Source organism: Nyctereutes procyonoides, unplaced genomic scaffold, assembly GCF_905146905.1.
Source record: "Nyctereutes procyonoides isolate TBG_1078 unplaced genomic scaffold, NYPRO_anot_genome, whole genome shotgun sequence".
In the NCBI taxonomy this organism is placed as follows: Eukaryota; Metazoa; Chordata; class Mammalia; order Carnivora; family Canidae; genus Nyctereutes; species Nyctereutes procyonoides.
Window position 1 is genome coordinate 4537426 of NW_026575117.1, and position 17456 is coordinate 4554881.

Genomic DNA, 17456 nt, shown 5'->3' on the forward strand with positions numbered 1-17456 from the left:
GTTGTGAACCATGCCCATGGCAGAAACTTTTACACGGGCAAATGCTGTTAAGAAGGATGGACCGGGCAAAGGGAATGGCTGATATCTGGGAGAGAGGGGAGGAGAGGAGTCTGGCAGGAGCCAGCACTGACAGGAAAGGGAGTATCTCACTCCTCGAATTAAGGAGCCGCATTAGAAAAGGCAGGTCCGCATGCAGGCGAGTCCATAGGTGGATTCGTAGATTCGGTGGTGGAAGGCCAAAGGAGCCCATCTGATCTTTATTTTCTGTGTTGTAGAGGCCAGGTCATCTATTTTAAATCTCTGTCACATGGAGGGATGAGAACTCAGAAACATGAAAGCAGATAGTTTTTTGTTGTTGCTTTCACTTGAGTCATTTGAGGACAGGGACTGTTTTGGCCTTGCAAAGTTAAGAACTTGATACATGTTGTTTTCATCTGTTTTGCTATGTTTAGTTCTGTTCCAGTTGAAGAACAAGCAGAGTTCAAGCAGCTTTCCGATGATATTCAGGAGCTGCAGCAATCACTGAATCAAGAATTTCGTCAAAAAACGGTATCAGCTGTGTTGTTGACCTTAAAAATTAAACAGTCAGTTATCTTATCAGCAAAAATAAGCTTATTTGGGAATAGCAGAGAATTGCAGTTTGGCACAAGTAGGCTGCGGCAAAAACCATAGGCTAGCCCAACAAACAAACGAGAGAAATGTTCTTTTATGGAGAAGGGGGACGTTGGGAGGGGTTGTTGTGAATGGAAGTCCGGGGAGGAAAGGCAGGAGTCGAGAGTGGTGATGGTTCCTCACTGGTGGAGCAGCAGGGGTAGTGCCTTTCCCGTGGAGATGGGGTGGGTGTCTTGCCCTGTTGGGGTCCCCAGTTGATGAGGTGGTTGATGAGGCTTCCTGTGGTTGACGCTGGTGGTGCGGAGTGAGAGCTCCCCCTCCTGGCCTCTCAACCCCAAGTGAATGAGGTTTCATTTTATTTCCACCATTGTTAGCTTAAAATAAAAAAAAAAAAAAATTAACGGATGTGGAGGGGGTAAGGGCATGTTACTTTCAGTTACTAAAGATATAGGGTCAATTGCTGTGCCCGTTTGTGCTCCTTATGGAAATGTACTTCTGTCCACCGTGATTATTCATTTGTGTGGTCAAAGTTCTACACTGTCTTGTTGACTAGACTTTTTTAGGATTTTCCGCGTTCTAGTCTTGCTGTTCCCATGATGTGTGGGAGCACCCTGGACTTGACACAAACCTGCGGGGCTGCTTAGGGTGTTTTAAAATTTCAGGGGAAACAGAGATGCTCAGCATCTGTCTTGCCGTGCTTGAACCACTGGCTCCGGGTTCCAGTAACTGACATTGCCTCTTTTTGTATCTTTGTGAACCTGGGTTTTGGCATTTGCTATGGTGAGAAACCAGTATTCCATGAGAAACCTCATAGAGCAGGAAATGAGAATGTCTGTGTCCACTTAGATTCCAACGTGTGTGAATTTGTACAGTGCCCAATAGGTCATGCATCCAATGGGAGTAGTTGTGGTTACTTAAGAATGAATGAAACATTGTTTTTTCTTTGGATTTGTATGCATGACTTTTTCAAAGGGCTACTAAGTTGTTAGGACATAAGTACTTATGCAGTGATGTGGCCTCCACTATTTACTAAAGGAACCCTTAGGTATTTCTTCTGGCCTGGGGGCATCGTAAACAGAAATTTGAGAATATCTGTTCTAATCCATTTAACTCCTTTCCTTTCTTACCTTTTATTTTATGAGAAAGCATTGAGTGGCGAAATTTAAATCTATTTTGAATCATTACAGAAAACAGTTTTCTTTTTTCCTTAGATAGTGCTTCAGGAAAGAAATTCCCAAAAGAAGTCTGAGATTTCAGAGAAAACCAAGCGTTTGGTAAGTGTCTTTTCATATAACCAGCATTTAAGGTTTGAATATTTTGTGTGGAGTATTTTAACTGTTATTATAGTCTAATGTTTCTCCATTTTTCCTTAAAATGAAACTAATTCAACTGTTTTCAATTTAAATATAATAGCTGACTACTGTTTTTTTTTTAAAATGGAAACGCAGAAATGTATGAGGAGAGTGAAAATCACCTGAAAGCTCAGCACACAGTCTGATTTGTGTCATATTATGACACCTCTCTGTGCAGAGAGGCATGTGTAATTTTACATCAGAGCTATTAGACTCTATATGCCTCAAACCTGCCTTTTTTTTTTTTTTTCCGCTGAACAAAAGAGCAGAAATACTTTCACGCCACTGTAGATCCTCATTACCTTAACAGCTGCATGTGGCTGTGATTGCACTTATGTAGGTCCTTCTGGTGCCCTAGGGACAGACACTCGCTGGCTTCTAATGTTTCTTCTGCTGGACAGCTGCGTGTGTGTGCTGCACACCCACCCGCATACACACACAGGTGTCTGTGTACCGGGCTGCTTTTCATCTTCCTACATGGAAGATTTCTGGGTTCAAGGAAATACACGTTTAAAACTACCCCACCTTGCCAAACTGACTTCTAAAAGGATATCAATTTACATTCCTACCAATAGAATCTGAGAGTGTTCTTTTTTTCTATTGTTGCCAAAATGTGATGCTTTTAGTTTGCTTTGTCACTTATATAGGAAAAAACAACACCTCATTTTAATTTTGATTTTTTTTTTCATTCTTAGTGATTTTGACATCTATTGAATGGTTTGTTATTTCTTATTTTGTAAACTACCTGTGGTTCCTGGCTTATTTGGTGTTTTTGTTTGTTTGTTTGTTTGTTTGTTTGTTTTTTTAAGAAACTATGAATTAGGGATATTAACTATCTTTAAAATTCATGATTTTTTTCCATTAGAAGGCTTATGTTTTTACTGTAAAATTTATAGACACGGCCTTTATGGTTTGTGGATTTAATTCTATACATAAAAAACCCTGTCCCATTTCTCATGTTTTTAATCCCACATTGTCTCATTGTACTTTTATGGCTTCCCTATTAACACATATTATAGAACTACCTGAAATTTACTTTGGTGTAAAATATTCCTCATTTTTTTTTATTAGCAAATGCTTTGATCTGAGTAGTATTGACTGTGGTTCAGTTTTATTATTCAGTTCTTTCTGTCCCATTAAAATCTACATTAAAACAACATCATTTTGTAATTAGAATATCCAGTTTAGTCTTCTTATAAAGGGAAGAAATGTGATGAAAGTCAATGTCAGGACAGCCGGGTGGCTCAGTGGTTTAGTGCTACCTTCAGCCCAGGGTGTGATCCTGGAGACCTGGGATCAAGCCCCCCTGCGTGGAGCCTGCTTCTCCCTCTGCCTGTGTCTCTGCCTCTCTGTCTAGACCTCTGTGTCTGTCATGAATAAATAAATAAAATCTTAAAAAAAAAAGAAAAAGAAAGTCAATGTCAGTTGTAAGGAGGGTGGCCTCTAGTTTTGTAGAGCTTGTGAAAGTAGAAAACCTAGTGGGGCTGTTGTTAAAATAACATATTGTTTCAAACATTGAATTTTAGCCTCTGAGTTAGTTGGTCAAAATGTAAAATCATTTGTGGTATTTTTAGTTAAAAAATAATTTGTAGACAATTTACACAAGCTGTAGGGGAATATATTCCTGTTACAAAATACTCAAATGCATACATATGTATAGTGAGAGGGACAGAGAGTCAGACACAGAAGGCCCTCTTCTCTGGCCTCCTTCCCCTCCTGTCCTTTTCCAGTGACATTGCATGCATTTATTTATATAGATGCATATAGTTATCTGTTGCTGCTTTCTTATTGTGTTCCTAGAAATGGGTTTATGTTATACGTTGACCTATAATTGATTCTTTTTTTTTTTTTAAGATTTTATTTATTTATTCATGAGAGACAGACAGAGAGAGAGAGAGGCAGAGACACAGGCAGAGGGAGAAGCAGGCTCCACGCAGGGAGCCTGATGTAGGACTCGATCCCGGGACTCCAGGATCATGCCTTGGGCTGAATGCAGGCGCTAAACTGCTGAGCCACCCAGGGATCCCCCTATAATTTATTCTTTTACTTAATATTCTTGAAAATATTTCCATATTGATACATAGTCTCTCACAATGTAAACGTAATTTATCAACTAATTCTTGAGGAGGAAGTTCATATGAATATTTTTATCTTTTTATATAATTTTAGACTTGCAGAGAGTTTTCACAGAATTCTCCAATCCAATGCCCTTCACTTCAGTTCCCCAAATGGTTTGAAATTCAGGAGAGCAAGGAAATTTGTTATAATTCAACAGGCCTGTATTGACCACCTCCTCATGCTGTTGCTTTGTCTGTGTTCTGGGAGAACAAAGATAACTCTTCACAACCCCAAATCATTCAGTCAAATTCAGTAACACAGATTAAGTCCATAATTAAACCATTGTGTGTACAGTGATTGTACCCTTCATAGAAAGAAGGTAGAGGAAGTGGGAGCAGGATTTCCAAGGCTGAATGAAACTCAAGAGGCGCTACAGGAGTGGGATGATGGTATTCAGAAGGACTGTACTGCTCAAAGAGAGATCACTTGCATCTGTAAACCTAGGACTGGTATTAGCAGGTTGTTGATGTACTGGAACTGGCCAAAGAGGACATTGGCAAGGACAGGAGGAGTACACTAAAGGACCTCGAATGTCTTGCGGAGAGGCTTAGTCTTTAGCCCATAGACAGATGGGAGCAAATAAGCAGGTGATCATAATTTAATTTTAACCCCACAACAACAAGCATGTACCCAATTTCTTTGTTCTTTTCCATTATTATGGTAAGTTAACAATTTTATTACTCTAATATGTAAATATGTTTTCTCAACAGAATGAACTGAAATTGTCAGTAGTTTCTTTGAAAGAAGTTCAAGAGAGTTTGAAAACAAAAATTGTGGATTCTCCAGAGAAGCTAAAGAATTATAAAGAAAAAATGAAAGACACAGTCCAGAAACTTAAAAATTCCAGGGTGAATTTCCTTTTATAATTTTAATGCTTTTCCATGTATATTTTTTTCTTTTTAGCAACTCTTGTTTAGTTGTATGTTAATTTTGTGATTTCCAAGTTTATCTACACTTCTTTTCCTCTTAAACTTTTTGCTCTTGTCCCTGATATGTAATTCTCTTCTAAAGTAGGTGTAGGGAAAAGAAGTACAGTGTTAAGACATTTGTTCAATTATGCAACACATTTTTGAGATTTTTGTCCTGGGTGATCAAAATAGAAATTCTGTCCCCAGGAGACTTATTTAGTTATTTTTTCTGATAGAGAAAAGTATTAAGTTTATAATCAATTATATAATGGAAGTACATGGCAAGTTCCTATACCTTCTGCTTAGTTTTGCTGTGAACCTAAAATTGCTCTGAAAATATTTTTTAAAAAGCATCAAAAAGAGAAACAAAAAATAGTATAGGGTTCGTTGAAATAATGAGGGTAGCCTGATTTAATGTTTTGGAAACCTGGTAGTGGGGGGAAGGAAGTAGGAATTGATGCTGACATCTGAAGAATAGACAGTGGATATTCTACTAAATTTGTACATGGAAGACCATTGGAGGCAGAGGGAGCAACATGTGTAAATTCTTTGAGGTAGAAGGAAGCAAGGTATATTCAAGGAACACAGCCTAATGCACAGGAGGGGGAGTGGCATGAGGCAACCACAGAAAAATAAACAATAGGCAGATTATTCAGGATACTGGATTTTACTTTAGGAGCAAGGGCACACCACTGGTTACTTTAAAAGGTAGATATTGGAACATGATATAATCTATGTTTAAAAAGATGAATTACTGTGAAAGATGACTGGAGACACAGTGGGATAGAAGTAGCAGCAGGTAGACAAGTTAGCATCCTTTGTGAGACAGGGATTTTTTTTTTTTTTTTTTGAGACAGGGATTTTATATTATCAATTGAAAGAACATTACTGGTTTATCTCTGAATTTCCTATTCTAATGATTCCTGATAATTAAGAATTATCACACAGGAATAGACAAAGATCACCAGAACAGAAATGAGAGCCAAAAATAGGTCTGAGTATTTAGGAGAAAAGTGTAGTTTACTTAATAAAATTAGTTAAGGTTCAGTTGGCTGTTCACTTAGAAGAAAAGGGAACTGTGTCTATACCTTGGACCATTTAAAAAACAAATTCTATGTGGATTAAAACTTTAACAATTTTAGAAATTTTAGAACATTTGTATAATCTTAAAATGGGATGAATTTTTTTTTTTTAATTGAGATTGGAAACCCAAAGGCTATAGAAAAAAACCTATGGAACATGTTTATAGTGCCTATGAGAGGTAAAGGAATTACATCCATGACATGCAAAGAGTGTTTACAGATTGGTAAGAAAAAGACAACAGAAATGAGCAATAATATGATTAAGCATTTCACTGATGACAAAGTCCAATTGGTTGATAAGGTGGGTGGAGGGGTAGGCTAGTGGGGAGAAGAAAAGTCAGTCTGTATTGTTACGGTGGTTGGAGTGAACATGTTCATTTTCTAATTTCAGAAGACGAATTAATCTTTTAAAAAGAATCAGCTGTAGTGATAGTTATTATACAGATGAATAGGAAGATTATAATTGGTAATACAATTGCCCAGGAGTAATTAGGAGCAGTTTGAATATTAGCAGACACGAACTCTTTTAAAATCATCATGAATAACCTTTGGAAGGTACTTCAGTGAGTGATTTAGTAAAATTGTGGCAGTTTTCCTTTGTGTAAGGATATTTGGCAATTAAGAAGCGTAATTATATGTACTTAGACACATGTCAGTAATAGCACATTCTTACTGACCTAGAAACTTAATTGTTCTCTGCTCTTAAGCTTTCAGTATTAAGTGCAGAAATTATTTAAGAGCAAACAAATTGACAGTACTGCAGTTTCATAAAGGAGACGATCAAACTGGTTTTTGTGTTTCTTTTTTTCAAAGCAAGAAGTGATGGAAAAGTATGAAATCTATAGAGACTCCGTTGACTGCTTGCCTTCATTTCAAATGGAGGTACAGTTATATCAGAAGAAAATACAGGACCTTGCAGATAATAGGGAAAAATTAACCAGCATCTTAAAAGAGGTTTGTATAGTGTGGAATTTTAATGTTTTTATTATGTAATCATTTACTATAGTTTATAGTTCCTCGGACTTGCTTTTACTTTTTGTTACTATTTTCCTAAAGAAAGGCAGGATCATTCTAGAGTATAATAAATGTGGCAGTGTACACTGAGCAATAAAACATTTTTCTTCTTAAACACAGCCGCGGTAAGGCCTATGGTAACCTTCAGATGAAATGAATGATTAATTAACATGGCAGATTGCCATATATATTTTGGGAGAAAGCAATGGAATTTTAAACTTATTCTAACAGTTGGAAATGATCCTCTCACCAGTAAGCCTAAAGTCCCAACTGACGGCCTCACATTGTACCTGGGATTTTAGTTTATGTACCTGCCCTGAAGATGGAGAGAGCTAATGCCAATGTTATTTAAGTTTCTCAGGCTGGAGGCTTGAAAATCCTTTTTTACTTCTTAACTTTATCACAGTAACCCACACCGTTCCCGGGATCACTAACATTGCATTTGATAAAGGATTTTTTTTTTTTTTTTTGAAGGAAGTAGGGGTTGGAAGGCGAGGTGGCCTGAGGTGTCCTGTCCCAACCCTACACTCCCTTATCTGTCATCCGAAGTTAACAAAAAAGATTGAGGTTGCTGCTTTTACCCGAGGGTTTCCCCTTTTTCTCTCCATTCCTCCTACCTTAGTTGAGACCCAAACCCCTCTGTGCAGCCTGGCCTGGGGTCCTGTTCTTTCCTCACGTCCCCAGCACCTTGGTGCATCCTCCTCCTGACTCTGCATTCTTGTGCTCGGCTTTCCAGGCTCAGGCGGTTTTATTTTACCTTCAGTTTGTCTCATCTCATAGCTCACCCCAGGAAATAGGTGCTCGTGTTTATAAATCCTAATTGGATATGTCAACTTTACATACCTTCTGTGACCTACAGAGCCTGAGCTTGGAGGACCGAATTGAGAGTGACGAGTCAGAGCTGAAGAAGTTGAAGACGGAAGAAAATTCCTTCAAAAGACTGATGATCGTCAAGAAGGAAAAACTCGCCACAGCACAATTCAAAATAAATAAGAAGCACGAGGATGTCAAGCAGTACAAACACACCGTGATGGAGTAGGAACTTGTTTTGTTTGACATGTTGGAAAATAATTGGGAGAAGCTGGTCTATTTTTTCCCCAAGATCCCCAAACTCCTATGATTTCTAAAAGTTATTCCACCTGCGGGTGACTAAAAAAGGATGAATTAATTTTGAATTGGATAATGCTGTGTCTAGATCTAGAGATGTTTTAGGTCCTAGATTTTTCCCATTCCGGATGTCCTGCTTCCAGTTCCCTTGCATGATTCTCTGAAGGGCTCTGGTGCCACAGCTTGTCTCAGTGTACTTAAAGGACTGGGCCAGGGCTGCCTTACATGAATCAACTGGCCATGTGATAGTCTGGGTGGGCTGTGGCATCATAGCATCCACATTTTGAGAAAAAGTCTTGTCTACCTTATCCAGGTAAGAATGAATACTTCCCTAAGTGTTTATGGCTGTCGTTAGGATGCTGGGGTGTTGCTTGGGGAGAGCCTTCTTCCCGTTGGTTCTGAGAATGTATTATTAGAATATGCCCCTGCCCCCCCCCCCCCCATCTCCGAGATGTCTGCGTTTCAGCCTGCACATGGTAAAGGTTTCCTTTGTTCTCGGTCATGCAGATGAAGATGAAGTGGAACCGGGGGATTTTGTATTTGCTGCCAAACTGCCTTGCAGAAAAGGCCTGAGCCACATCCCCCCCCCCCAGTGGGGGACACATGGGGGTGCACATTTTAAAGTCTCCATTGTAAATTATAGCCCTTGGGTACAGCCCCCCCCCCGCCCTCCGCCCCGGGGGTTTGCAGTTCTCTGCTTTTATGTCCTGAGAAGGGGGTTAGGTTTGTCAAACAAATATACACATCTCTTTGGAATCAAAAGGAAGAAGTTAATGTTTACCTTTTCAGATGCTTGCGCAGAGTTAAAATTTAGCTGTCTGATTTCCTCTAGAGATTGCAAAAAAGTTCAAGAAAAAAGAGGAGCTGTCTATGAGCGAGTAACCACAATGAATCAAGAAATCCAGAAAATTAAATTTGCAATTCAGCAACTGAAGGATGCCACTGAGAGGGAGAAGCTGAAGTCTCAGGTGAGTGGGTGCCCACAGGTGCCTTTCTGGCGGTCTCACCAGCTCACAGAGGCGGTTCTGCTGCCCTCATGTTCAAGATTCTGTTGGCTCTCTGAAATAGAGATTGACCTCCCGGTTCCCTGGTTCTGATTCCATCTACAGCCCCTTCTCCATTACCCGTGTTTGGAGGTATGCCTCCTTCATACTTTTTTTTCCCCTTGTCCTTTCCCCCTAACCCAGCCGAGCACCGTGCTCTGCAGTAGGAGTGGGTGCTCCGTACAGGTTCTGAACTTTTTTGGTAAGTGAAGTTGAATAGTGACGTTAAGTAATATCCTCTAAAAAGTTGCTGCCTTTTTTTTGTCCTGATAAAAGGATCTCAAAAGTATTTCTTGGGGCATCTAGGTGGCTCAGTTGGTGAGGCGTCTGCCTTCGGCTCAGGTCATGATCCCAGAGTCCTGGGATTGAGCCCCACATCAGGCTCCCTGCTCTACAGGCAGTTTGCTTCTCCCTCTGCCCCTCCCTCGGCTAATGTTCTGTCTCTCTGTTTCTCTCTCTCAAATAAATAAATAAAATAGCTGAGGGTGGCCCCTGTGTGAAACAGAATAGCTGAGGGTGGCCCCTGTGTGATGAGACTTAATGATATCATAGTTGCCTAAAGTTACTTCTGCTCTTATTCTTGCTTGTTTCAGAGTATTCATTTTATCATTTCATAAACAGTTCTGTTTAATAAGGACACATATCTTCTACATTTTTGTCCTTCCGAAATGTCAGTATGCCACACATCAAGTATTTACCAGTTTCTGTCCTTTTCTTAACTGCCAGGGTCTCAAAGAAATAGTCTTTTCCTGATACATGTCCTAGTGCTCATTTTCGCTTGAGTTTCGAAGTTTGACCTATATCTTCCAGATTGCCCTGAACACCTGTGCTAGAAATCACTAAAAACAGCCCTTTATCCTATGAAAGCCCGTGGCCTCTCTTTTTTTTCCCCCTCATTCTTTTTTGCCTTGCCTCTATTGACATATTGGATCCAGGTTTCCTAAAACCCTGATACCTGAGAAATATTTAAAGACTTGCTGTCTCTCCCCTCCACCACCCACATCCAATTTGCAAGGGGTCCTAGTACTGAGATGCCACAGACAGTCCCACATGGGTTCTCAGGAACTTTAACCCCTCCAGAGACAACATCGCTAACTGTGCACATACGTACACTGAGGGTCGTCTCCAGGCTGCTGGGAAAGGGAGGAAGGGGGGAAGGATGGAACGAAGGAAAGGAAAAGAGAATGGCTGTCTTCTCTGCCGCGGTCCATCCGGCCTGCTATCCTGACTTTCTGTGTTTTTCCCTTTCTTTACACATTTCAACTACATCTCTTCTCCTGCCCTGCTCTTGGATATTCACCAAGGCCCAGCCCTTTTTTGTCCTTAGAATGTGGTTTAGAAATGTGAGTATCTTAGGAGAAACCCAGTCCTACTTCTTAAAGCAATCAGTTAGTTAATATTTCTTTGTTACCACATGGTCAGGCGCAGCGAGTGGACCAGCTACTAGGTAAGTCAGCACTTGGCTGGCAGTCCCTGCGGGCCTTACGGCCTTGTGTAACTGGGGTCGGTGCCTCCAGGTCTCACCAGTAACATTCTAAGTTTCTTGACAATAGCCCTCATGTATTTCTTACCTTAGTATGTCCTGTCAAACCGTGCCTGGAATGGTGCCTTAGATGTAGGATGTTTTTCATCAATATTTGTAAACTTGGATGGTCATCTAGCACAGCACTGGCTGTGCATTAGAATTCAAAGAGGAATTAAAAAATGAACAAACCAACCCCACCCAAGTGTCCTGAATTGGAATCGTCAGCTTCTTTAGGGTTCATGATGGGCATTTTTTTTCCTGTGGCTTTTGAGAACCGTTGATAGGTTCTGCTTCATTGTTTTCAATATCATTGAGCTCATAACCATCCAAGCTCTTCTACTAGGACAGCTTTAGTGGTTAAAATGTTATTTCTTATTTCGAATTTAAAATTTCTGTACTCAAGTGAACCAAGATCTCTCTGGAACAAATCTGTATCGTCGTGTGCCTAATATCACTTCAGACATTTGAGGATAATGATCATGGGTTCCTCCAGCCATCTCATCTGGGTTAATGAGCCCCAGTTTTCCAGCCATTCTTTATATAGCTTAATTTTCAGATTCACTACTACCCTGTTTACTGTCTTCTCCCCTCTGTTTCCTGCTTGTCATTATTCTGTTTAAAATGTAGAACCCAGTACTAAACATAGCCTCCCAGATAATACCATGGCCAGTCCCAAAACACAGTGCTTCTGTTAATGATGTGTACTACTGGCTTGGATTTTTAGCAGCAGCTTCTCGCCTTGGCTCATATTGAGCTGGTGATCAATTAAATGACCCCTGTCGGTTCCGCATGTAGCTCTGTCTAGTTAAAATGTTTCACCATGCTTGAGTGCAGCCATTTCTTGGGACTTTTAATTCAGAATTTTACTATTATTTCTTTAAGGCTTCATCTGCTTCCTTCAATATGAATTTCCAAGTATCAAGGTCATATCAACTCTTTGTATCATTCACATTAATGATTTTTTCATGGCTTAGCGTCACCTGCACACTTGATCAACATGCCTTTTTCTCCAAAATAAAAATGCTAAGTAGAATTGGGCCCTTTGTACATTAAATCTTTCTTTTCTTCCGAGTGGCACAGAGCCACTGATCCGGACAGTTCCTGCAGTTGTTGAAGTTGCTAAGTTATAACTTTACGTAGTCTGCGCTGTGGTATCAGCGTGTCCTAAACAGTGTGGGAGAGTCGGAACCCTGTGGTGCATGATGCATTTTGCCAAAGAGCTCCTTTTAGCTTCCTTCATAATTACCTTCCACAAAAAGGAAAAGATAGCCTGCTGTGACTACTAGCCTACTGATAACATAAACAGCCAATTAACATATTTTGTATACTGTATGTATTGTGTACCGTATTCTTACATTATGTAGGCCAGAGAAAAGAAGATGTCATGAAGAAAATCACGAGAGAGAGAAAATACATTTATAATCCTATACCACGAGAAAATCCATGTATAAGTGGACCTGCTCCGTTCAAACCCACGTTGCTCAAGGGTTAACTGTCATCTTAAACTTACCTGATTTGCAAGTGAGAAAGTTACCTAGACCAGTGCCATTCAGTAGAACTTTCTGCAGTGATGGGGATGCTCTTCTGTCCTTTTCAGTCCGGGAGCCACTAGGTAGCTGTGGCTGCTGAGCAGCTAAAGTGTGGAAAGGGCAGCTCAGGGCCCATCGAAAGATGAATGGATAAAGAAGATGTGGCCTGTAGGTATTTAAATGTCAGTTTTCTAGCCTCAGGCACCTAGTGGTTACCACACACACACACACCACAGAACCAGACTCTGAATTTAAAAATATTTAACTTTAGTGATGTCATCATAGTAAGATATACTTATTTTGTGAATTATATGTGAATTAATAATATAAAGTTCCACTTGGATACAGAATTCAGTTGGAAACTAAAATAGCATTTGAGAGGGTTGTGCTTGTGTCATTAACATCCAGTGACGTTTGCCTCGTAACTTCTACGTGTGCTTGCTTGCTTCTTTCTGTTGAAAGAAGCCCTAGAATGGACCTTTTTTTTTTTTTTTTTTTTTAAAGTAGGCTCCATGTCCAGCATGGAGCCCAATGTCAGGCTTGAACTCTGAGATCAAGACCTGAGCTGAGATCAAGAGTTGGGTGCTCAACCCCCTGAGCCACCCAGGAACCCCTGAAATGGGCTTTTAACACGTCATTCATTTAATGGGGCTCTACCTTCAGGGTTTGGTTCCTCCATGAGAGTGTCTTTGTTCTTGGTAGGAAATGGTTTCCTTAGGCATGTCAAAGTGGTTGGTTCAGATGTTTAGATTGTGTATCTTTCTTTAACCATACTTGGTCTTAATAGTTTCTTACAAGTACTATCGTCCTACCAAATTTATTCAGCTTCCTTTTTAGTAAGAATAAATAGACACTCCTATGGAACTAGGAAGTTAAATTGATCTATAGCTGCTGAATGTGCTGAGTATTTTTTTTTTAAATAGTGTTTACGCAAGCTGGCAACTAATTCACCTTGTTTTTCCTTTAAGATTTAAGAAATAAAGCTTTCAAAAATGTTTGACTTATTTTCTTAATGATTCACATTCCAACATAGTAGTAGTAATTTGATGCCCAATTAGATCTTAGAAATCTAAATAGACTCTTCTATTTTTGTATTAGGATTTAATAACTATCTGTGTTTGGATTTGGGGAAAGTGTTTAGCCTTAAGCATCTATTTATATTCGCTGAATCTTGAGCAATAGTTCTCAAACTTGCATAAATGTCAGAGTCTGGAAATAGTTTCGTTCTTTTTTGAAACGTTATGAATTGCACTATATTAAATTATAATCTATATAATTTGTTCGAAATCAGATAGTATCTACACTAAAATTTAAACTAAGGTAAGTAGAGGCCAAACTGTAGGTTTAAGAAAAATGTAATGAGAGGGACGATTAAAATTGAGGACGTGATACCCATTTATCCCTGCTTCTCCCACCGGAAGAGGACTGCTGTTTTATTTCAGTGATGAAACACCTGTAAACTTAGAATACCACTTCTTGTATCAAGATTTGAGAGTTATTTTTTTTTCCAGAAAAATGAGTAACTTACAAGGATTGAAATTGCACTGGATGAGTATGAGATAGAAGAAAGTGTTTAAAGGGCAACTGGCTTCTTTTATTATTTTTATTCCATCTATAAAAATTGTTCTCGTTTTTTTCTTAATTCTTAGCACATCCACATAAGGTTTATATGAAAACTCATAGCTTATAGAATTACCTGATGAGGGATCCCTGGGTGGCACAGCGGTTTGGCGCCCGCCTTTGGCCCAGGGTGCGATCCTGGAGACCCGGGATCGAATCCCACATCGGGCTCCCGGTGCATGGAGCCTGCTTCTCCCTCTGCTTGTGTCTCTGCCTCTCTCTCTCTATCTGTGTGACTGTCATAAATGAATAAAAATTAAAAAAAAAAAAAAGTTTAAAAAAAAAAAAGAATTACCTGATGAGCTTAGTAAAATGTCTGTAACATGTGTATTTTTCAGTCCTACAGATTACTTATTAAATCTGTTGACCTGTCTTTTCAGTGGTGATTGGGGCCAGATGCAGAGGGTCTAGTTGTCTGCAGTAACCCAGGCACCTGCCTGGTAGAGATGAAAAGCTCCAAAGTAAAAGCTTTTCCTTGACAATTAAAAATACATTCTTCACGTCTTAGAATCCAAATCATTGTCACATGTCTCTGCTCTGTTCTTTCTAAGCAGTGGACTTTTTTGGTGTGTCTGTGGAGCCTGCAGAAGGATTCTTAAAATGAGTAAGCACGCGCGCACGTGTGTGTGTGTGTGCGCGCGTGCGCATAAGATCATTTAGGCTTTACAATGTTATTAATAAATATTAATGAGATGGTTAGAATTCTTGTAACTCATCAGTTTAGGTTGACACGTGGGATAATTCTTAGTCCATTTCATTTTCCACTTAGGAAATATTTCTAAGTTTGAAAACTGCTTTGGAGAGATACCATGAAGGCATTGACAAGGCCACAGAGGACTGTGGTGCTCAGCTGGAGCAGAAGACAGCTGAACTGAGGAAGAGGATGTTCAGAATGTCAGTCTGATGGACACAGTCACTTCTTTCTGCAAATAGCTCACTGCCTTCATCTCCCCTTTGGAAGGAGTAGTGAAATTGAAGTCAACGAAGTATCAGAAGCAGCACATTACTCCATATACTCCCATCGCTTGGTATTTTGTAAGATAATGCATTTGATGTAGGCTTTTATTAACTTATAATTAAAATAACTTGTGTAGCTATTCTGTCCTTGCCCCTTATAAGTAGTTGTAATAAAACCAAAATAAATGAATTTGAAAGATGCAGTTTTTCTATTGTTATCCTGGCCATTGGTGCTTGCTTTGTGGACATCAGGAACATTGAGGTTGAGATCTCGTTTGATCCTCACTTGGGCAACTCTGGCTGCATATTTTTATTACTGCTTTCTGGGTGAAGTAACCACGAGGGTCCTGAGCCAGAACTTGAGCGGTGCGCTGTTAATAATGTTGGCGGTGTATCACACTTTTTTTTTTTAGGATTTTATTTATTTATTCCTGAGAGACACAGAGAGAAGCAGAGATACAAAGGGAGAAGCAGGCTCCCTGCAGGGAACCTCATGTGGGACTCGATCCCCAGACTGGGATCACGCCCTGAGCCAAAGGCAGGCGCTCAACCACGGGACCACCCAGGGGCCCCTGTACCACACTTTCTAGTGTAATCACTTGAAAGAGAAAGTTTGAGTGCGGTGGTCTCATTTTTCACTGATGCTCGTAAACTTAAGATGGTCCATGATTTTACCAGCAAAAATGAGTTTATTCAGTAATAGCAGAAGATGGCAATTCAGGACATGCAGGCTGTGGGAAAACCAGAGGCAAGTCCAACAAAGGAGAGGAACATTAGTTTATGGAGAAGACCGAGGAAGTTGGGAGGGGTTGCTGGAACGAAAGTCCATTGGAGAGAAGCAAGAGTTGAAGGTGATGATGGTTTCTCATTGGTGGAGTTGCTGGCGTGGTCTGTTTCTTGTCGGAGATGCAATGTTCCTCTCTCCCTGCTGGCCTGTAACGACCCTTTACTATTGAGGATTTTTCTGTTAGGATCTGTAATTGGCAGTTCTTCCAGTAATTGATGTTCTGTGCAAGGGCCCCCACTTCTAGCTCCAGACTCTACTGTGGCCAGGTTGGCCTTTATTAATATTCACAATGCCATGGCATTTTTATGAGGAAAATGAGGTAAAATGTGCCTCGGGCTTAAACCAGAGCCATGGTAGACATCAGTAGATACTAAATATTAGTATTTAGAGTCATGGGAAGTCCAAGTACTCGTCTCTTTGTCAGAGATAATAAAATACTAGTGTAGGTAGAGAACAGCTTTTCAGTGAGAGGAAAAGCCCTGCAATGGGAGGAGTAGAAAAATACAAGTGTCCAAGGAGGAAGAATTGGGGTACAAGATTGAGCTACTGGCCTGTCCCTTTCTTGCTTCTTTTTAAATTATTAGGATTTTAAGCCTTTAAACAGTCTGTTGATGAGGCCACGTAACAGGTGTAAACATGACCATGTCTGTCTCTTTTTAAATCTAAAAATGTGACCCCCCCCCACGCCCCCGGACCTATCTCCACTTTCGGCTATTGCTTTTTTTTTTTTTGTGACAATTTAGATAATCACTTTACTCCTGTCAGAAAAGCTAAAATAAAAAAGACAAGAAATAAGAAGTGTTGGTGAGGATGTGGAGAAAAAGGAGAAATGCAAATTGGTGCCGTCACTGTGGAAAACAATATGGAGGTTCTTGAAAAAATTAAAAATAGAATTACCATATGATCCAGTAATTCCATTACCGGGTATTTACCCAAAGAAAATGAAAAGACTAATTCACCCCTATGTTTATTGCAGAATTATTTGGACTAGCCGAGATACGTAAGCATCCCAAGTATCCTTCAGTAGATAAATGGATAAAGATGAGGTGTATGTATATACACAATGGAATATTATTCAGCCACAAAAAAAAAGAATGAAATCTTGCCATTTTCATCAACACGGGTGGATGGACCTAGAGGATGTAATGCTAAGTGAAATTAGATATAGGATTTCCCTCACGCGGAATTTGAGGGGGAAAAAATGGACTCAAATACAGAGAACTGGTGGTTGCCTGAGGGGAGGAGGATGGGGGGATGGAGGGAACAGGCGATGGGGATGAAGAGAACCCTCATCGTGATGAGCACTGAGTAATGTAAAGAATTACTGAATCACAATATTGTACCCCTGAAACTAGTAGCTATATTAATCACACTTCAGAAAAAGAACGGAATTCCTAGAAAACCTAATTCTATACATGTGAATCTGCTCCATGCCCTGCCCATCATGACGCCGTTGCTTTATCCAGAGTAACTCGCTGACCTTTCTGAGATCACCCAGACATTACTAGTATCAAAATTCCCTGGATACTGTTGAATTATCCTCCTCGCATTCTGTCTGTCCAATCCTTTTTTCTCTTTTGTCTCCTAACACCACTTCCTTGGTTCTCTTAACTCCCAGTTTCTTTAAACTCTCTGTTCACCTCTGAAGTGTTTGTGTTCTAGGCCTCTCCCTTGGTCCTCAGCCTCTCACTCCTGCTTGAGAACTTACATCTACTCTCACAGCTTCGCTCACAAACGAGACATCCATGCAACTTTTGCTGCAGTACGCACATTCAATAACATTTTTCCTATTTCTCCTGAAT

General features: G+C 40.0%; 1 protein-coding gene across 2 annotated transcripts in view; it reads left to right on the top strand.

The window, feature by feature from the left end:
• Positions 1-15060, top strand: part of NUF2 (NUF2 component of NDC80 kinetochore complex) — a 28409-nt gene extending 13349 nt beyond the window's left edge. For both annotated transcript variants that reach the window (XM_055333828.1, XM_055333827.1), the window contains 7 exons: positions 453-549; positions 1824-1886; positions 4793-4930; positions 6886-7026; positions 7946-8121; positions 9026-9161; positions 14680-15060. In XM_055333828.1, the coding sequence (XP_055189803.1) occupies positions 453-549; positions 1824-1886; positions 4793-4930; positions 6886-7026; positions 7946-8121; positions 9026-9161; positions 14680-14814 (886 nt within the window). In that variant the 3' untranslated portion in view covers positions 14815-15060. The remainder of the gene's footprint in view (positions 1-452; positions 550-1823; positions 1887-4792; positions 4931-6885; positions 7027-7945; positions 8122-9025; positions 9162-14679) is intronic.
• Positions 15061-17456: the final 2396 nt, after the last annotated feature.